The 23,142-nt window shown below is 38.2% G+C and overlaps 1 protein-coding gene across 4 annotated transcripts in view; it reads left to right on the forward strand.

Annotated features, from left to right (window-relative positions):
- BBS9 (Bardet-Biedl syndrome 9) overlaps positions 1-23,142 on the forward strand; it is a gene marked incomplete at both ends in the record, with an annotated part of 471,339 nt that overhangs the window by 354,417 nt on the left and 93,780 nt on the right. For all 4 annotated transcript variants that reach the window (XM_079711010.1, XM_079711009.1, XM_079711012.1 and 1 more), the window contains one exon: positions 11,287-11,469. In XM_079711010.1, the coding sequence (XP_079567136.1) occupies positions 11,287-11,469 (183 nt within the window). The remainder of the gene's footprint in view (positions 1-11,286; positions 11,470-23,142) is intronic.

Genomic DNA, 23,142 nt, shown 5'->3' on the forward strand with positions numbered 1-23,142 from the left:
AGCTTTGCTTCTGATTGGAATGGCTGTTTTGAGCACAAATGCAGACTCTAGAGCAGCGATTCTCAACTAGTATGATTTTGCCCCCAAGGAGACATTTGGCAATGTCTGGAGACATTTTGGTTGTTACAACTAGGGGGAGGGTGCTATTGACACCCTCTAGTGTGTAGAGTTCAGGGATGCTGCTAAACTTCCAACAGTGCCCAGGACAGCTCCCCATATCAAAGAATCATCTGGCCCCAAATGTCATTAATGAGGAGGTTGTGAAACTCTGCTCTAGAGTGTAGCTTAAGCTGATTCACATGCTTTCATCATATAACCTTGTCTATGATGATGTATTTTAAAGTTAAATTACAGACTTTATAACACTTACCACATAAACTTAGCAGCAAAGACTTGAATGAATTTAGTAATTCATTTTAATACTACATGTGGAAGGCACGAATTTAGAACCTAGTTATTTACTATCTATGGTAGACCCAATAAATAACATAGCCTATAAAAACTTTAAAAAAATGGTAGGTTCTGGTCTTGTTCACCTGGAATGTAGGGATGGACTTCCATTGCCCAAGTAGTGCTCCTGTAAATTGGCATCTTAATGGACACTCTGCTACTGAGTTATTAGGCTTTTTAATTTACTTCAGCACAGCAAACATGCTTGTGAGCCAGAGACTATGGGAAGGGTGCAGCAAACAATAAAATAGTCTCTGACCTGGAGGAGTTTATAGAACTGTAGAAATCTGGCACAACATGTCTTCAACAAAGCCACTTGCAATTATAATGTCCCTACAGCCTATGATTGTAGAGATGCCCATAGTTTTAGTTTCACTTCTTATGAAACCAGGAAGCTCCATTTATTGCCTTTTGTATTATTTCCATGTTGTCTGAGCCATATAGTCCTCTATATGTCTTGCCAGAGTACTACCAGATAGTAGTGGTATAACTATGTTATTTTATCTAAAAAAAGCAGAAATGATTAAAATTCACAGGTGTTCAAGAGAAACAGACTCTGAAAAAGCAGATGTTTTAAAGGAAGATTTATAGAAAGAAAAAACTCAACAGTTTCACTTTTTTTTGTGAACATGTCATGCTCACCTCTCAAATTCTGGAACCAAGGAAATGATCAGGAGCATCACTGGCACTGTTGGGGTCTCCAGCCTCTCTTTTTGCCTTTGGGTGGATCATCAGCATGCCTTAATTGATCACACTTAATAATGTGTCAGCATTTGCTAAGGAATGCTCTTAGAACACCTGCCAACTGCCCATCTATTCATCATTTCCCCTCATTGGAGATGGCACTCAAGGCTGTGTGGGTGGCTACATAATTGCTGACATGTCTGCATATAAGAATGTGGCCTGAAACATTCTAAAGTTAGAAGCTATTCAGATCAGACCTCATGGTTGTTGTTTTTGGACAGTGATAACTGTGGCATTCTCCAGGGTTTGTAAAATGAGCTTTGACATTGCCAGCCATAGGTTCCAGCTTTAATAGCGATCTGTTCAATGAGCAGCGGTGGTCCGGAGAGCATTCATTCTTCTGTTTACAACTTGAGTCCATTAATTATTATTTTTCAAATCGGGGTTTCACTTGGCTGTAAGTAGATAATTTTATGGAAAGCGGTAAAAATTTGGTCACCTGGTGTTAGGGGGCAGTGGTAAGAACAGTAATCAGGTTTGAGACCAGTTGTATTTTTGGCACTATATTAGCCAAGCACTGGAGTTAGTTTCCCTTCAGCTGGTTAAGTTACATGTCTATTTGGTGAATAAACTTTGCAGAAATAGCAAAATTTGTCTCTCTGTCACTTATAAATGATTTATTGTCTTTTTCATTTAACGTTTTTATGTATCAATGGTATATATTTTAAAAGTCCCAGCCAAAGTCTATATTCCAGCACTGCCTACCTTTTATATTCTTCTGGGCAGAACATTAAAAAAGAAAAAAAAAGTGTTCTACAGTATATAGTATAAAGAAATTTCTCAGGAGCAATTTGTTTTTCTAAAACCAGTTTTATATGAATTCTCAAGGCGTTTGGCAAGTGTAGATTGGTGTCAAGGAAAATTATAATCCTAGACCAGAAAAACCATCAGGGCTTCAAAGAGTCACAAAGATCATACCTTGCTGTTGCAAAGCATCAGGTGATTTAGGCAATTAGCAGGTCTCTTTTTATGAAGATAAATAACTGTGCAACTGAAGTTTTTTACTGAATGGGTACACTTTCTCAGTTGTTTTAATAGCTACCCCAAATGGTAGCATGGTTAAAAATGTATGCTAATCCTGGGTTTGGTTTAGAAGTTTCAGCTAAATGCATGTTATAGGGGTATCTTAGGTTTTTTACTTCATGTGAGGTACAATAGAATGTAATCCAGTCCCCTATCCTATTTATACAAAATAAATAGTAGCAAGTAGCTAAGAATTAGATTCTTGCTATGCCTCTGAAGTAAAAACCCAAAGTTCTCTTTTATCTAGCTAAAGGTTCAGCACATAGATAATGAAACACTTCTTATATGCTCATCTGGCATTTAAATCATCTCTATGCCCTTTCTCTTTTCATTTTGAACCTTATTTCACTGTTTTTTGGTAAAAGAATAATTCTCTTGGATACAAATTGGATCTTTTCAGCCAAAGTAAAAGTTTAGACCTGGTAAACTTTTTCTTCTTCCTTATTGCAAGGCCTTTGCCATGTTGGAGTCCGCAGCAAATGCCATGACAAATAACATGGTTGAGTAGGAAGCATGTCCTATTTCTTGCCTGCTTCCAAGTCTCCCCCAGATTTAAAGTGTCTTTCTAACCAAAGGGCAGCCATGTGAAGAATAAATTAATTTCAGCAGTCATTAGAGCTGTCTGTAGCTTGGCATTAGACAGCTGTGGCTAAAGGTGAATTGGAGAGATTTTTTTTTAAAGTACATGACAGATATATTGAGGTAGGTCTGTTGTTTCCATGTGACATCACTTGAGTTCCATTCAAATTGGGAGCCTGACAGTACCTGACTGTGTCCAGGATTTAAGAAGTAGTTTAGTATGGCTCCTAGTTGTGCTGGATTTTTAGGCAGACTGACTTTGAGGTTCATCAATTCAACCAGCATTATGGGACACCCACTGTGTACTGAGTACTGGAAAATTGAGGGCATGTTGGGTGTAACTTCATAAACATTCACATCACCAAATTTTCTAGCATTTTCAGTGAGGTACAAAGGAAAATCAAACAATGTCTAGCTCCCTGATTAACAAGCCTCAGAGGATTTCTAGAGCACAAGTCATATCAGGCAGAGTTGTGTGTCTGTGCGTGTGTGTTTTAATAGAATTGCTAAAGAAGTCAAAAAGGGAATCCAATACATGTAACTTACATAGCTTGTAGTAATATATTGAAACAGGGTCTCATGACATTTTACTTTGAAATTGGATTAAACTTGGCTACAGAATGAGCACTGTCCCATTGAGTGACCACACAGAGAGGGCCAGGGAACACTGCAGAGTTATCAGCTCTTCTGCATTGCCTTAGGAGGCGGTAGTTGGTAGTGTGCCTCAAGTACCAGGAGAAAGGTCTTCCTTTTTCAGTGTCATTGTGAGTCTAACAGAAAAAGTAGAATTTACCAGGTGTTAGTAAACTGAAATAAGCCTTCAACTATAAGAAATATTAAGAAACAGTAACCAGGAGTGTTGTTTTACAGGTGAGAAAACTGAGTCTGAGAGAGATAAAGTAACTAGCCAGAGGTTGTACAGCTAGTAAGTAAGCATTACCAGCCTTCAGATTTAGATCTAATAGACTCCAAAGTCACATGATCATTCCATCATCTAGAATGTCATTAAGCCCCAGTTGCAATTTGATATAGCCATTAATATATCAAAATTGTTTCTTAAATAAAAGTGCCTTTATTTGTGTTAATTTATCTACCTTTTATGAATTATGCTTTTGCAGTACTTTTAACTTCTCTCTTTTTTTTTTTTTTGTGGTACGCGGGCCTCTCACTGTTGTGGCCTCTCCCGTTGCGGAGCACAGGCTCCGGACGCTCAGGCTCAGCAGCCATGGTCCATGGGCCCAGCCGCTCCGCGGCATGTGGGATCCTCCCGGACTGAGGCCGGAACCCGTGTCCCCTGCATCGGCAGGCGGACTCTCAACCACTGTGCCACCAGGGAAGCCCCTCTTATTATTTTTAACAGCTTTATTGAGATATAATTTACATGCATACAATTCGCCTGTTTAAAGTGGACAACTTAATGATTTTTAGCATATTCACAGGGTTATGCAACCATCACCACAATCTATTCAGAACATTTTCATCCTCCCTAAAAGAAACTCCACACCCATTAGCAGTCACTTTCCATTTCCTCCTGTCGACCACCCACCCCAGCCCTAAGTAATCACCACATGCTTACTATGTTTATAGATTTTCCCATTCTTGACATTTCATATAAATGGAATAATACAGCATGAATAATACAAGACAGTCACAAAAAAAGACTTTTTGTGACTACCTTCTTTAACTTAGTGTAATATTTTTAAGGTTTATCCATGTAGTAGCATGTGTAAGTACTCCATTTCTTTTATGGCTGAAGAATATTCCATTATACGGATATGCCACGTTTAATTTATCCATTCATCAGTTAATGAACATTTGAGTTGTTTCTACTTTCGGGCTATTATAAATAATGCTTCCGTAAACGTTTTTGAACAAGTTTTTTAGTGGATATATATTTTCATTTCTCTCGGGCATAAACCTAGAAGTGGAATTTCTGGCTTATATGTTAACTCAATGTTTAACTTTTTGAGGAACTGCCAGATTGTTTTCCAGAGTGACCATACCATATTTCCACTAGCAAGGTATGAGTGTTCCCATTTCTCCACATCCTTGCCAATACTTGGTATTGTTCATCTTTTTACTTCTCTAATTTAATTTTCATAATCCTATGAATTAGTCAAAGAAAAACATTCTTACTGGTATTGTATAGATAAAAGCTGCTTAAATGAGAAACTCAGTATGTGTACAAATAGAGGGGAAGAAATGGATGGATAGATGGGGAAGGAGCATGGATAGTTCAAAATAAATCATACAAAAGTAATTTAAAAGTTTTTGCATCTGACACAGTATGATGGTGGTTAGAGATCGTATTTCCCACCCCTACATTTTAAAGGTGATGAAACTAGAGCCCTGAAAAGGGAAGTACATTGAACACTGACCTAAAGTTGTTTAGTAGGGAAGCCAGGACTAGAATCTCTGTCTTCTTGGCTCCCAGGCCATTGCCTGTTCCAGCACAGCCTATTGCATTCTGTCCTGGGGGATATATAAACTCATCCATATCATAGGAACTCCATTTTCCTAACTTGTTCATCCATGCTGACCTTTGGTTAAAATAAACCTATCTTAATTCGTATGAGGTATTGGAACATCAGCAAAGCTGAAACCTCCCATTGGGAAACTTTTGATAGAATTTGTTCCACATATTGCCTATGATGAAACTGATGTGCAGGCAGAAAATTAATGCAGGCAGTGTTACTTGGTGACATTTCTTGGGTCAGATTGCTTGGGTGTGAATTCTGGCTCTGTCACTTACTAACTGCTTGACCCTTTCTGTAATTCTGTTTCCTTATTTTTTAAATGGGGGCAGTACTAATATCTACCTCATAGAATTGTTTTGAGAGTGAAATGAGAGAATCCCTGTAAGGACGTTAGCACAGTACCTGGCTCCTAGGAAGCCCTAAGACACTGTTAACAATTATTGTTATATACCATCAACTTGCTCAGACCATGGAAAACATTGTATTCTATGATTTATAGAAAATAAATCAATCATTCCTTTTAAAAAAGTAGCTTCACTAAAGGAGCAGGCCTAGGAAATAGCTGTTTTCTAGTCTTCATAATTTTGATTTATATAGAACATAATTAAATTCCCTTTGTTAAGAGAAAAAAACTTACTATGTTAACTTCCCATCCTTTACAAATTATGAACTAATTTCCTTTATACTGTAACTTTGGGCAGAAACCAACCTGGAAATTTCAACCTGTGTTTAAAAGCCCCAACAATGGGAAAACTTAACTAAAGCACATATACCTGTTATTGCTACAGTATATTAGTAGTGTTTTTCCTCAATGTTTTTGTTTGATTATCAAGATAAAAATCCACTGGATTACTTTATGGAGCCAACTGTATACGTTTGTGTATCAGTGAGAAGAAAGGGCACCCAGTGGGGAATCAGAAGACAGGATTAAAATCCCTGCCCTTCCCTGCCCTAGTTCATTACCACAGGCAGTATGCTCATCATTTGAGCATTAAGCTCATCAGAGCTCTAAGCTTCTATTTCCTCATCTGGAAGTGGGAGCCAAGGTGATCAACGATTTTCATCTCAGAGGGTATCATGAGGACCAAGTGATAACCTGAGTATAACAGCACTAGCCCAGTGCCTGGTCCACAGTCAGGGCTCAGTAAATGACAGCTAAACAGCGATGTAGTGGGGTTCTGTATGCCATATATGAGATTGGGAGCCAGATTCGATGGTCAGTTTAGGTGAGGAAATTGGACATGCCTGTGTTCACATAGTATGATTCATGTCTACTTTGCTGTTGCTGCTGCTGCTTTCCTGTAACCAATTTTAGAGCCTATCTTGGCAGCTGGAAGTATTTGGGATTAATTTCACACTCACTTTATGAGTTGAGCGTTTTCCTGCAAGCAGCTCCCTGGGCCTCTGCCTCATTACTTTGGCATCAATTGATATGGCAGTTGGATAGAGATGTCCTTTGGGGTCTCCATTTTATTTGGAATCCTTCAATTTGAAAAAGCAAAACAAAGGCCATCAACACATTGTGCTTGAAATCGTTAGCATTTATTTTTTCCTAAACCTCTCCCTTTCTGTAGTTCTGTTGAACGCCAGGGAACACACATCTTGTACAGCCAGTGATGAGCACTGAAAAATCACTGTCCCTCAAACGTAAGCCCTAGCAGCTGGTCGGCCTCATTTCTCCGTTCCAGGTGAGCTGCGAGATCCTCTAGGCCCTGGTCAGACAGATCTAAATCTTGATGGGTCTAGTTTTTCTATCCCTTTTTACTATGTTAATTCTGCTAAATTCATTTGGCTCTTGTGGAGAAGAAAGTAAACTTGGCTATTACGTGTAAAATTAAATTGAGAACATGGAGATCTGTTTAGTATTTCACGCTGGCCAGTAGGTCAGGAAGATTTTCCTTGGGGGTAATTTACATAAGGAATTGTTTATCCCATTTCTTTCCAATTTCTGTGACCATTTGGGGATAGCAGACTCTTTCCACAATGGCACAGAAATATATCCAGCGAGACTGAAACTTAGAGAAACGATGCTTCTCCAGGATTGATGTATTTTGGGTCTTGCTCAGGAAAGATCCTGTGGCTTGGGCTGCTGTCTCACTGAGAAGTCATTCTTCCACCACAGCTGTGTTTAGCAAGTTGGGTGGGTCCACGAACTGACATGCTGTTACACTTAGTAAGAATTTTCCCTTGATAGTGAGGAACGTGCATAAAGCCTCACTTAAGTCCCAGCAAATGCTCTAAATGTTTGCTGTGATCTGATGGCTACTTAGAGCACAGCCTCCATCAGATAACGCCCATACTCAGAATACTCCGTGGCTCTCCAGTACCTGCACACTCTTCACCTTGACATTTTGGTTCCTCTACAACAGTTGCCCAGATGACTTTTTTTTTTTTTTTTTTTGCGGTACGCGGGCCTCTCACTGCTGTGGCCTCTCCCGTTGCGGAGCACAGGCTCCGGACGCGCAGGCTCAGTGGCCATGGCTCACGGGCCCAGCCGCTCCATGGCATGTGGGATCTTCCCGGACCGGGGCACGAACCTGCGTCCCCTGCATCGGCAGGCGGACTCTCAACCACTGCGCCACCAGGGAAACCCCAGATGACCTTTTTTGTCTCATCAAATGCTCTTCCCAAACTGGAATATTTGCTCCTTCCCAAACAAGCAGCCTCTACATTTGTGCTCTAATGCACTTGCTCAGGTTGTTTCCTTCACTTTTAAAGCCCCCTTACCCAATATCTGTTCTTGAGGACAAATTTCAGGTACCTCTTCTCAGTGGCATGCTGGTAAATATTTACCAACTGGCTGTTTGTGAGGAGCAGGGTGGGTGGGAAGCCTAACTTTGTAACATTTGTTGATTTGCATGTTGTAAATACTTCCACCATGGCTGATTTCAAGCTTCTAGCATGAGGTCAGTGAATGTGGAGTTGGGAAGAAATGGGCAGTAGCTCACCATTGCAGAGTGTTGCCAACATACAGATGCAACAGGCGTAAATAACCTCAAGGGCCTAGATAACAGTAAAATAATTAGGAAGTAATGCGTTTTGAGTATTTATTACTTTTGTTTTCATGTAACTTATTTTTTAAGTTTACATAATTTAATTTTTAGCAATGGCCATGTTTAACAACTGGCTTACAAAATTCCTGAAAAATGAATAATCAGTCCTTTCTCCTGAGCTGGTAGGAGATAGCTGAGCCTGGTCCAGTGGCCACTGCGGCTTCTTCCACCTTTTCCTTCCCAAGGCCCTCCACACTCACTAGTAGTTAGGCCCTTCTCCGAACCTATAAGGTGCTTCAGGTCTCATGCAGGCTTCAGAGTGAGAGACTCCAAGTCGAATCCTGGTTTCTCGTTTACTAGGTGATGGTCAAACTGGCTACTTAATTTGCAGTTCTCAATGCAAAATGAAAATGCAGTACCCTTGTTAAAAGGTAGAAGAAAGTGCTATTGAAACAGCTACTAAAATATAAAGTTCTTTCCTTTCTTCATTGGTATCTCTTTCACACCTTCTGGTGGTGCTTTTATTTCCTATTTAATGTTATTTCAAGTAAGGAAAAATTAAAATTTTAAATTGTTAGCATGAATTCTATGATTAATCTTTATATTGTGCAATGCCAGTTTTAAATGCAAATGTAAGAGCATTTAACTCTCTGAGTTAATGAGCATATCTCCTCTGATCGTGTGCATGGTCCATTATCCTATAGACTTCACTTACAAAGCACAAATTCAAAAATAAAGTTATTAAGACTTTCAAGACAGAGACAACAGGGCCTTAAGCCAAGCATGGAGCACTTCTAAGCACAGACACAGTTGGCACACCCTATGTACAGTATTGGGCACATTCCGTACATCTGCTGAGCCTCAGAGGCCTCATCTATAAAACAGAGATCTTGCCAACTGAGTCTCAGTGGAGGCGTGAGGATTGAATGCACTGATACCTGTATGGCACAGAGCAGATTGCTTGGCATACAGTTCATGCTCAATTAATTGGAGAGTTTATTATTAACATAATGATCATAATGTTAGTGGTATTCTCCTCCTTAATAGTCTATAGGGTCTTCCCTATATTGGCAGTGTTTGCCTCCTTGACCTATTTTCCTTTCTCCATTATAAACTCTTTGAAGGTGGAGGTTATCTCTGTTGCCATTGAATTCCCTGTAGTGCTTCCTGCAAATTCTTGCACATCCCTGGCACTCAGGAGGTGTTTATCACCTTGATCTTTGTATAATTTGGACTTACTGACAATAAGCATCTGTGTCATAATATGATGGCCCCCACAGTGAGGCTTAATTGATAACATTCACAGGAAGAAAATGAAATTAAACTTAGATTTTTAACAGGAGTCAGTTGTAATCATGGTGAGGGTTGGGGAAGCAGATGAGTCCAGGTGTTTTGGTTTAAGGAAAGTGACTTCTCCATCTCTTCGAGGGGACTTCTTGAAGTAATGGGGAAGGGATGAGTTCCAAGCCTCATTTGAGTAAAAGAGGCCCCAGGGATATTAACTCTGGCCCATAGTAATCTGCCCCTTAGCTAGCTTCTTTCACACTTACTTTCTGTGCTGCACAATAAGGACGTTATTACAGTAATGCTTCTTTCCACTAATCGGTTGTGTATGTATGTTTCCTGTCCAACAGATTATAAGATCCTCATGGGCTACAGAGTATCATGTACCTTTGAATGCAAATGAAAAGTAGCACAGTAGTAGGCACTCAGTAAGCAGTGTGCTTTATTGTTAATGCTTACCTTGGTCCCAATGCCCAGGGCTCCCTCTAGAGCTGAATGTGAATTGTGATTGCCTTTCATAACTCCTGCAAGTGGCAAGGAATCCTGGTTTGCCTGGGATTGTCAGGCAAGGGCCTTCAGGTGCTTTGTCTTTCTCTAACCTACATCTCTTTTCCAGTGTCTCCCAGATACTCTGAGGACTGTCCCCTTATAGCCCTTCTCCTACATGGAATTTGGGAGACCACACAGCTGCAGACTATACTTGTTTGATTGATGATTTTTTAATAGGCCCTTTGGGCCAGTGTCAGTAAGCCGTGAAATATCACCAAATGGATCATCTGCACTAGACTTCTGAAACTCATCTCAGCTCTAGTCCCTCAAGCTGGTGGGGACTTGTAGAAAGGAGCTTACATTGCCCCGGCTTTTGCTATTCCAGTTCTGGGGGCTGTCAGGTGCCTTGAGCCTCTGGGCCAATCAGTTCATTACTTTTAATGAGCACAAAATTCACCAAGACATTAAAATAAAATAAAATACCAATGGGCTGTCTTCAGTGTTCTATCCAATTGTTACTTTAGTTCTTTTTTCCACAGGATTATTCAAGAGGATGAAAAAAGAAAAAAGCCGATTCTACTCACTCCTACCAATTTTATCCTAAGTAGATTTGGCATTGTAAAGCTAACACGCCCTGAACATTTTTTTCTTTCAGATCCCTGTGGGCTGGTGCCTGACATTTGTGTTAAAAATGACATTGCTTGATTGGTCAAATGTTTGAACATTATCTACCTTTTAAATATAGTAAAGAAATATTGGATATTCCAATACCATGTCAAAAGTAACAGTCAGAGGAAGACAGTTATTTTCTGAAAAGGGTATTATGAAGTTATTATTTGAAATTCCAAGGTAAATGCAGTTACTTTGATAAGAATTTTTTAAATTGATCAATCTCTGTGATTAGTAATAATGACCATAATAACTGTATTAGAGGTTACTTATATTATCATATATTGTAGAAGGTGAATCGATGGTGAAGCCGACACTGAACAATGTCCCCATTAAGCTGATTTCGTGGATATTTTCATCTCTTGGCCATATGGATTTGGAATTACTTTGGGTATTTTTTTAAAAGAAGGAAGCGAACAGATGAATGATAACTCTTTTATTACTCAACATAGCTTGTGTTTGTGGAAGACAAAGTTCATGAAGTTGTTTTAAAGAAAAACAAGAGTGTGCCAAATGTAATTTGTTGAGGGCTCAAGAATTGTGAAATTATCCCTAACTGAAGTTTGTAATTTCTGCAGGTAATCGCTCTAGCAGATGCAGTAGAGGAAAACCAAGACAATCTGTTCCAGTCATTCACCAGGCTGAAAAGTGCCACCCATTTGGTGATTCTGCTGATTGGGCTGTGGCAGAAGCTTAGCGCCGACCAGATTGCTATCCTGGAAGCGGCATTTCTGCCACTGCAGCAGGACACTCAAGAGTTGGTAAGGACCCACAGGCCTGTGGTGGTAACAGCCAGTGTTATTGAAAAAGGTTGTGGTTTTAGGAAGATATCACACGGCTATCATGTTTTCTAAGGTATCAAATGAAAGCTTGGTTTTGTTTTGTTTTTTTACCCAAATCCTGTTTTCCTTTTCTTCAAACCATAATAAAAATGTCAAGTAAAGGCCTTTTTTTTTTCTAGAGCTATTTAAAAAATAGGTATATAGTCCATTTTTATGTGGTATCCAGTCTATTTTTTATATACTCTTCAATCACTTAGAAGCCAGGGAAACAGTCATTTGACCACCAGGGTGATGGCAGTAAACCTTCAGATTATCTAATCCTTTCCTTTTCCATGAGAGAAAACAGTTCAACCATTTTAATTTGCTCAACGTTCTTAAATTTAAGTGTCACTTCAAGGGTTAGAGAGAACCGAGGTAGCCTCGCTGAATGACAGGGATATTTTGTTACATTTATGTAATTCTTTATATGTAGTTTATAAACTCTTTTACTCTTGATCCTTTGAATAGGCAGTTTAGAATAAAAAGGGAAAAAATGGGGGTATGCATTTGGAGTTTTTGGTGAAGGATTATATAAATAAACATCTTAGATGCTTTGAATCATTGAGGTATGTGACTACCAGGTGCCGTTAATGCACGCTTTTATTTACAAAGAAATAATGTACTTCTTTGAAATCAGAGACGCTTGAACTTATTTTTTTGTATTGGAGGAAACCGTTTCAACAAAAAAGTCATTTCAGATCCATTTTTAAACGCGGATGTGAAAACATCGTACTAAAGATAATAGTACTAAAACTGAAATTTTTGGGTGTTAACTAGGTACCATGTTTTTTTTAAGTGTTTCACAAAGATTATCTCATTTAATCTTAAACAAGGACCTATAATATAGTTAAGGTATTGTTTTCATCCCTATTTTACATATGGGAAAATTTAGGCTTTGAGAGTTAAGTACCTTTCTGAAGTTAGTGGGCGGTAGAGCCAGAATTTGGACCAGAGTCTGTCTGCTTCCAAAGACATGTTTTTAACCTGTATTAGCAACAAAGTCATGAACATGATTTTGAAAATCACAAGCTTTGTCAGTTGAATCTAATTTTCTACAGTTGGGTCAAAGGGTTGTCAGAATAAAAAATATCAAGCTATATTGTATATCCTTAACAAAACAGTAAAAATAAATGAGAAAAATTTTAGAGTACACATTATTTTTCGATTGATAAAATTACAGCTAAAATCGACCTTTGAGAAGCTAGAAATGTACACTGTAATAATAGAAAATAAAAAATAGAATGGTTAAGATTATATATATATATATATTTTAAATTTTATTTTATTTATTTTTTTATACAGCAGGTTCTTATTAGTCATCAATTTTATACACATCAGTGTATACAGGTCAATCCCAATCTCCCAATTCATCACACCACCACCTTCACCCCCCACCGCTTCCCCCTTGGTGTCCATACATTTGTTCTCTACATCTGTGTCTCAATTTCTGCCCTGCAAACCGGTTCATCTATACCATTTTTCTAGGTTCCACGTATATGCATTAATATACGATATTTGTTTTTCTCTTTCTGACTTACTTCACTCTGTATGACAGTCTCTAGATCCATCCATATCTCTACAAATGACCCAATTTCGTTCCTTTTTATGGCTGAGTAATATTCCATTGTATATATGTACCACATCTTCTTTATCCATTCGCCTGTCAATGGACACTTAGGTTGCTTCCATGACCTGGCTATTGTAAATAGTGCTGCAATGAACATTGGGGTGCATGTGTCTTTTTGAATTATGGTTTTCTCAGGGTATATGCCCAGTAGTGGGATTGCTAGATCATATGGTAATTCTATTTTTAGTTTTTTAAAGACCCTCCATACTGTTCTCCATGGTGGCTGTATCAATTTACATTCCCACCAACAGTGCAAGAGGGTTCCCTTTTCTCCACACCCTCTCCAGCATTTGTTGTTTGTAGATTTTCTGATGATGCCCATTCTAACTGGTGTGAGGTGATACCTCACTGTAGTTTTGGTTTGCGTTTCTCTAATAATTAGTGATGCTGAGCAGCTTTTCATGTGCTTCTTGGCCATCTGTATAAGATTATATTAATAAGAATATTAACTATCAATATCACTACGAACTCAGATTTAGTAGTCAAAAAGACTGGGTGGCTTGAGGTGCTGGTTCCAGCAAAGTCCTTCTGGTCAAGTTTCTTAGCTGATCTAAATCTCTGCTTCTGTAGCTCTAAAATGGAAACAATTATGTTAGCTGTCCAATAAATTGTAATAAGAATTAAATGAGGTAATTGGATAGAGTGCTAATCATCATTAGTAGTGGTTTGTCTACTTTATGTGTATTATTTATAGTCCTCACTAAAGCCATGCAAGGTAGATATTACTACCTTTTCATGGTGATTTGTCTCCTCGACTACACTTGAGGGCAGGAATTATATCTTACTCATTTTTATATTCTCAGTGCCTGGCACAATGCCTGACCATAGCGCAGTTGATATTTGTTGGCGTGAATGAATGGAGATAAGGGTGGAAGCTAACAAGAGGTGACTTGGCAGAACAGATGCAGTGGATCAAGTCTGGAGCGTGAGAAAGCAGGGCAGGGCCAGCTGTATAATTTACGATGTTGAGTGCAAAATGAAAATGCAGATCCCTTGTTCAAAAAAGTAGGAAAAAATGTTAAAGTGCTGTTAAAACAAGTACTAAACACATAGCTTTTTAGTTTCTGTAGTCTTTCTCTCATTGTGGTATTTTTGTTTGCTATTTATTTATGTAGTTCTAAATAAAGAAAAATTTAAAGAATTGCCCCAATTATACAATATATACAATACATATACAATATATGCAACTTGTATTTTGTAGCTCATATGCATTTTGTTCTTATGGAACTGCAGAATTGCTGCACAAAACTTAACTGTCTTTATTTCACTTCTTAACCAGTGCACATCTACCAACACTCTCTACCTTCAGCTTCCTGCTAAGTAAGGAAGGACTGAAGGGAAAGGAGCTCTGTGTCACTCCATTGCCCTTTCTTTCTGTGTTATCATTTTCAGTGTAAGTGGTTGGTTAATACAGGGAAGTAACAGGAGTGTAGTGGGTTTCCTTAGTCATTCCTGTTTCTTTGAATCTATTGCCTTCTTTCTTAATTCAAAACAAGTTCTGGTTCAAATGAAAAGCCTCTCAGGGCTGTCAGTTCCTTCACTTAATCAGTCTAGACAGAATAGGCCTTCCTCCTGCTTATTTTGAGTCTCTGTGAACTCCCACTCATCCTGGGGCCACGGGAATTCTGAGCTATGGGGCTGTATGTGAATGGGGGGAAAGGAGGGAGGAGGCATGCATATTGCACATATTTTCCCTTCTCACATGCGCTTCATTGTCTTATCAGACTTCACTTACAAAACACAAATTCAAAGATTAAATTATTAAGAATTTCAAGATGATGACAACAAAGCATTAAACTGAGCACAGGGCCCTGTGCAATTACACAGCTTGCATGCTTCTGAAGCTGGCCCTGAAGCATGCCTAGACCCAAAGGAAGAATTTCCTAGAAATAAACATTCTCAAATGTAGGAATTGAGTCCCAAGAGAGACTGTGGTATTTCTGACTCCAGAGATCTTTAAAAACAGCTTCATTTGCCAGGAGTATGTAAGTATGCTCATCCCTGTAAGCAGGTGAATGGACTTAGCATCTTCTCAAAGCTCCTTTCTACCCTGCCTCTGTATTCTCTACTGTCTTACCTCCCAAATCATGTAAGAAAAAATTACTTCAACTCTCTTCTGAATTTGATGAGATTAGAAGGTGTGTATATTTGTTATGTCTATCGAAGTCATTAATGAGACAGGACATTTGATAAAAACATAACTTGGATAAGAATGAATCAAAAAAGACATTTTAATACTGCTTGTTATGCTCTTCATCTTTAATTAGGTTGTGGTATTCACTTTGGACTTATACTATTGAGACAGCTTATATATCTTGAGAAAAAAAGGAATCCTTTTTCATTCTTTAAGACGTACGCATGCAGTATGTGGTTTTGACATGCTGGTTCACAATCCTCCACATTATGCCTTTAGACCTCACAAATAAATGTTATGTGATGGGTATCCCGCTGAGATGTGAAAATGAAATATGCAAACCTGAAATAACTTGGAAGGAGGGTGAGGCGGGGAAGAAAGGAGTCTCTGACCAGAATGTTGAAATATATCCCATATTGAAGTTATTATGATACCACAAAAATCTGAATGTAATTTAGACGGTTTGGTTGAGGGTGGATGGCAGAATACATTGTGAGAGGGAGAACTTTAGACATGTGGGCAACATTTTCAGAAGAGACTCTCAGTTCAAGGTCAGATGTCCCCACAGTATTGAGAGGTAAGAGAAAGTGCTCAGAAGATGTTTTATTTACGGTTCAAACAGCACTGCATAATGGTTTGTTGTATTGTTATTTAGATGGCGTGTGTCACAAGACAGGCTAAATACCATAGTCAACTCTGGAATATTTTCTTCTTAATAGCCTCGGTTTCACAAAGCAAAAATGTTTAGAATTCATTATTGCTAAGGAAAGGTAGTGTTCTTCACACTATATTATCAGTATTAAAAAAAATACCATCCCATCTGGAACAGAATTCAACAGTGTTTTCTTTGATCTGTCTCTTTAGTAACACTTTTCCATTTTTGCCACTTCTCAATACTTTTGGAGGGCAAATAAATGCTGGTGTTGCTGACTATTATATGTGATTTTTTAAGTTGCTGAAAGTTATATATACCAAATGTGTTTTTGTAGGGATACTCCCTATCACTTTAAGAAAAACGTTAAATGTTTTATTTGGCATCTCCAAAAAGAGGTCATAAACATAGTTCTATCGGTGGATTTGATAATATAGTATTATCCCTATTGTCTTCCTGTGATGCTGGAGAAGTTTTACCTAAAATAATGTTCTATCGGAGTACCTGTTAGGGAAACTCTAAAATGAATTTTCTTACTTTTCTGAGGATATTTCAGAGTATTTGGATCCTCAATGCAGAATTTAAATATGCCTCTACTGACCCTCTATCCACTTGAAGCTCTATGGAAAATAGTCTCCTTAGACTTACCTAAGTAAGTCTACTTAGGTCAATGTATTACTGGTTTGAGCCTGAGAGAGTACTTAATTGTGATATTACACATCTCCCCCTCATTATGCTGTACAGAAGCCAAAAGCTGCAAAACTACACATACCTCGGGATTGGCCTAAGAGGAAAAATCTTTTATCCAGTTCATTTATCATCCATTTTTTCATTCAATGAATATTTATTGAGCACGTGCTATGTTTCAGGCAGAGTTCGAGGCACTTAGCATACCTCAGTGAACCAAATAGACTTGGTACCCATCCTTTGGGGATTTACTTCAACATTACAAGCAAATATATTCTAGTCATATTCTGTTGTAAACATATTGGCTATCTAATATGGTAGCCACTTGTCATATGTAGCTATTTAAATTGATATTTAAGTGAATTAAAATGAGATAAAATTAAAATTTCAGTTTCTCAGCCACACTAGCTGTATTTCAACTGCTCAATAGCCGCATGTGGTGTGTGGCTACCACATTGGACAGTATAGATACAGAATATTTCCATCATTGCAGAAGTTTCTGTTGCATAGCACTATCAGTCATTAAGAGGGAAAGGGTTTTTTTCAGTTGAGTTAATAACTTAAGCACATTTTAACAAATTAGTGAAAGCAGGGTAGGATACTGACATTAAATGATGCCATGGTGTTTGCATCAGCAGCCCTTATTTCTGGTATTCTGGGATCAGCCTGGTCATTTTCACAATAACCATATATTCTCCCAGGAACAAGAAACTTCTCTAGGGAGATGTATGCATCTGCATAAAGGAGAGGCAAGAATCTGGCACAAGGGCTGCTACTCCCCCTTCATATGGCCTTGGTAGACGTTATAATCTTCATAGACTCTTTGCTGTTGAGCTGACACCGTGGCCTCAGAATCCTTTTGAATACAGCACTCTAGGTAGTTACCGTCCCTTGGAGTTGGTATGTGGATGAATCCTTTTTGCCCTTCCTAATCTCTATACAGATCCGCTTCTTATTTTCCCAGTAAACAGCTTAGATGACTAAGATTCTGTACCATGAAGTCCCGCAGATGGCAGGAAAACAAGGAGAAGCAGTGTTGGTATTTCCAAATGGCTATCTCAAACTTCTTCTGCTCTAAATGTTCATGTGTTCCACCTGATTCCAGAGGAATCTCTAAAGAGCAACAGTGCACTGGTTTGGGGACCTGATTACGTACAATCTTAGAGTTGGAAGGAATATTGGCACGTTGCATAGCATCTTACCTTTTTCTTTTCTTTCAAAGTGCATTTAATATCTTTAGTAGCTGTTATCTGCTATTTGAAAAAAGAAAAGCTTTATTGTGTCCTTTAGGGGTTTAATAGTTACCTTCCCTAGTACTGAACTTTAAAATCCCCTGGGAAAGTTAAGATGGCAATTTACATCAGTGGGGGAAGGAGATTTGGACCTTCAGCCTTACTTTTTGATTGATTATTCCTTTTACAAACTGATATGGAAAGAGAAACTTATTTTTAACATTTTCAACGTGGTTCATGTGAGAAAACAGATGTTTATAATAGGAAATCCTATTGTGTGGAGGGACTTATCAAGACTCACTTAGAAGGCTTAAAGACTTCTGCGTCACAGGTCAGATTTGATGCAAGGGCCATTGTGCTGCCTGTCTGGATTGAGTGATGACTGAGATGGCTAATCATTACTATTATTAATGACCTCTTCGTAAAAGGCAAACAAAAGGAGGAAGTCTGGTGTCAGTATCAAGCCTGCCTTTATGACTGCTAAAGTATCATCGCAATTATAACTGTCTATGGGAACATAGTGCAGAAAGTAAATATTTTGGTAATTCCCATGATCTTAGCCAGCAAGATAAACATGAAAGAATTAGTTTTATGTTCATAATGGCCGCATACTCTGTGTTGTTGCTAGTTAGGTGCAACTGGTGTTATGTAATGTAATACTTGACTAGAGTTGAATATAATGTATCTCCGAGCTTTTCTGATGACCTGCTTGCAGTTTTAAAAACTGAAATAGTTGAAATACATCAGAAAAGAAGCCAAGTAGAATACATTTACAGGTAGTGACGTGTAATTTTTTAATCTTTCCTTATGTATATCAAATATGAAACAGCGCTTTAACAGACACATTTAATATTATTCATGCATTTAAGAATAAAGAGACTAAGTAAATGAACAAAGAATTGATTATTTGAAGCTCCACTCTCACTGTATGTGAGATCCTTTGTGAAATTAGGTGTGATTTAATTATAAATAAGTAAAATAAGTAAAAATCACGCTACCACAGTGAGGAAAATAATGATCATCGCCATCCTTATAATGCTTACCAATTTGATTCCTGGCTGGAAGTGTATTTGCTTAGTTCAGTTTCCTTAAAATACCTTTACTGTGCCTAATTTGAGTCTACTAATTACAAAGAGATGATTTTGCCATTTCTGGGACCTTGCATTCTTTTACAAATGTACACCTGGAAATTGGTGACTCTTTCCTCTAAAACCGGTGCTCCCTCTTCGCTGTAACCACACGCAGAGCTGCACCTCCAGGTTTAGTCAGTCACCCTAGCCTACAGTTGTTCATTTGGAAATGTTTCTGGGAACCCCCCTTGGCCTGCGTCCTTGTTATTCTACCTGGCTTTCTGTGGTGGCATTTGAAGTAGCCTTTCTACCCATGTTTTTGCCTTTCTACCCACGTTTTGCCCTGCACATCTCTGCAAGGCTCAGCCCACTGCTCTCCTGTCACACATCTGCTTACATACTTTCCATGGCTCTCTGTGCCCCTGGCCGAGCTTGGATTCCAGTGCCCGGCATTCAGGACTTTCAGTCACTTGGCTCCACTGTATCTTCTTTCTGAAACTCCCTTTCTGCGACTTCCCAGCTTCCCCACTTTGTTCTGGGAAAGCTGACTTTGCTTGGATACACCACTTCTTTCCATCAAGCAGGGCTAATAGAACTTTTCTTCCTCACCTAAAATAGTGTTCTCTCTTTACCCTTCTATCTACCCTCTTTAAGAGGCAGATCGATTTTCGTTTCCTCCCTATTTATTCTGGCTTTCATTCTCTTGTGAATTTCACTTGGGGGTATAACATAATTTAGCTCTCATTTTATACTCTAAAATTGTCTATGTGCTTGTCTTATATTCTAATTTAAGGACAGATTCTTTTATATCCCCACAGAATTAAAGCTTAAATTAAGCATACAGTCGGATATAAGATCTGTGGATTGCTTGATACCCCATTTACTTTCATAACGTTTCACGCAATTACAGATTGTCCTCCAACAACTGTGTAGCTTTTTAAAAGTCATTTTTAAAAAAGGAAGCAATCTATTTCCATTTTGAATTACTCCTTTTTTTTTTGCAAGCAACCTCAAATTTTGGGGGCATTCTATAAGAGAAAACTTGATCTTTCCTGTACAGATGGTAAAAGATATAGGTAAACTGATAGCCAGACTACCACACATAAATATTTATACATATTTTCATTCACATATCCTGTAATTCAACTCAGTTAACATAAGAATTTTCAATCTTACCAGTGATGAATATATGCAAGTGTAAACAGCTATTAGGTACACTTCACCTTTATTGATTTAGTCAAATTTGGTAATAAATACTACTAACAGACATGTAGTGAAATAGACACACCCAGCTATTTCTGATATAGTCTTTCTAGAGAGTCCTCTAGGAAAATGTGGGTCATAAAACTAATCCAACACTTGGGCACCAGTAATCTAAGTTAATGCACTGAAAGTAGTAAACTAAAATCCATTTGGTACCATGATGTTTATATTTATAATTATGAAATACCACAAGCAACCTAAATGCTAGTAGTTGGAAAATACAAACTGTGGTATATCAGTTGAATAGAATGTTATGTCAGACTGGGGTTCACATCCCTTTTAAGTATTTGTATCAGCAAATACTTAACTAGCTGGGCATCCTTAGGCAAATTACAGAACTCCTTAAGCATTTGTTTCCTTATCTGTACATTGGTGCACGAGACCAGACCCCAAGGACTGTTCTGCTTGGAAGATGGTTGAGAGTGGCCATCCAGCTTTGATTTCACCTTACTTTCGCTTTATATTCCTACTGAACCAGTAAATAAATGGTACAATGGAAGAACATGACATAAAGAAAGTGAGTGAACTTGGCTCCCCAATGCCTTTCTCATGAAGACATGCCCAGAGTGTGATGGAAAACACAGTTCATGCCGAGTGAGGAATCTGCCAGTTCAGAGGTGCTCAGAACCAGAAACTCACTGCCCTTCACACAGTTAGGTTGGGAGAAGGGCCATGTCAGCATCTGAGGAGCTGTTACACCTGGAATTTCTCTCTACGCTTCAGGTATATCCTTTCCTCTACTATGCATTTTTTTTTTTTTTTTACCACGTAATCTGGCTTTCCTTAGGTTTGACTATGGTCTACTATTCATGATTTACTGAAACACAATAAACATTGAATAAAAATATGTATAAAATAAGGTTCTTCTTCTTCAATAATACTTATCCAAATTCTATTTCCTACACAAAGTAAGAAAGTTATATTGCTCGTTTGGTCTCAGTGAACTAGACCAGGTACTGAGCCTCCTTTGGTGTCTTCACCATCATTTTTAGATTCAGGGTTTTGGTGTTTAGTTAGCTATGTCAACTGGAAGACCAGAATACCACTACTACCACTACTACTACTACTACTACTACTACTACTACTACTACCACTGCTATTATTAATAATACCACAGAAGTGCTAAACCGTATTTTAAAAAAATATTACTCGTGTGAACTCATTTGGAAACTACTTGTCAAAGATGTGCAGATGTTAAGGACACCTTTTATAAACCTCTTAAGGTTCATAGGAGGACTAACTGAGGAAATGTACATAAAGTGCTAAACGTGGTGCTGGGCATATACAGTCTCCAAGAATTACTAGCTCTTGTTACTACTATTTCAACAATAGAATGCCATCCATTGTAAGTGACAGCATTATTTTATGGACCACTTAGAAAAAAAACAAACACTGCCAATTGAACTATGACATAGTGTTTTTTGTCACTTAAAATTTTAGCTAATTATTGAAAGAGATTTTAGACTTATTTAGACATACATTTTATCACATCTTACTCTTGAGCCTCAATAAGAGGAAAGCAGCATAAATTGGTTAAGGTATTCCTGAAACATCTTCACATTCAAAGTTTGATTCTCTTAAGTCACCTTTCTACTACAGGTGATCTCTATCCGTGTTTTTACACACAGCATTGTCCTGTGTGCCATGAAGAGCATTTTGATGCAACCTTAAGAGTGTGCCACTGTTGCCTTCATGATTTTTTTCTGAGTCCCTAATATCCATTCTAAAAATTTTCCATTTTGACTGAGCTCAAAGCTTCATTTTTTTCCTTCAGTTGAATCATATATTGGTGCAAGTTAAGAAGCTTCTATCCATAGTTAGCAAGAAATTTTAGGCAAATTGATGTTTACTGCTTTAACAACAGTCCTGTGTGATACATTAACTAATCAAACCACATCTATCCCAGAGATTTGGCAATTTCTCTTACTTCAGTTGTATTGTTTGACAGAGGATAGTAATCTGTGTGCATGTATCTCAGTAACAAAACATAATACGTTTCTCCTATCTGTATCTTCTTGTTTTACATCCTGGAAGGCACTTAGCTTTTGCTTTGCAAGAACATATGGAATTGCTGTCATTCTTCTGTCATGAATATTTGCTTCACTAATTTCAAATTTATACTTCCAACTCTTCTGTTCCCATGCCTTTCCGTGCACACAACTTTTTTGTTCAATGATGAGTCATAGTATAATTTTGATATTCTAAATGATAATCAGTTTGACAGGAAAGTATGGCCATTGCACATTCATCAGTTGAAGTGACAAAATATGAACAGCTAAGACAAAGACTGCACATACACAGGCACTGACAGCAATAGCATGACTGGTGCCTGGAAGCCAGCGGTTGTCAGATACCGCCGAAATTGACACAATCTATTTCAGAGATATTAAAATGTGAAAAAATTGCTCTGGAATTGATGGAACATAATTGTAGGCACAGAGTGAAAGATTTTAATTACAGTCATTTTTTATTAACAGGAAATCTGTGAGTGGTTTGAATTGGGGACAGGAAGTTATAGGAAAGGGCAATGCCTTGGTGGTCCATCTTGGAGCAGGCATCCTTAACCGGAAGCAGATTTCATATAAATAGGAAAGATCTTTCCAGTTGTTGCATTTTGAAGAGAAAGCTGCAAATAAACTGTGAGAAGTAATGAAGGTTGAGTAATGAAGGTTGCTATCACTCTTAATTTGGCAGATTGCATAACATGATTATGAAATCTAAGCTTTGATTTCACTGATATGTCATTTATGAGGACTGCAGGAACACAGGTCTTCTCTCCCACCACAGTGAATGAGACTGTGCGGATGAAATCACTGATATTGTGAGCAGGAATATACTTCACTTTCTGCATTTGAAGTGATGAAACTTTCCAGTTTCCTATGAAATCTAATTTTTGTGGTTAATGGCAGTGATCAGTTGCAGTGGTTAGTTGTTTTCTAACCCGTTGG

The sequence above is a fragment of the Hyperoodon ampullatus genome (genome assembly GCF_949752795.1).
Source record: "Hyperoodon ampullatus genome assembly, chromosome: 9".
Classification (NCBI taxonomy): Eukaryota; Metazoa; Chordata; class Mammalia; order Artiodactyla; family Ziphiidae; genus Hyperoodon; species Hyperoodon ampullatus.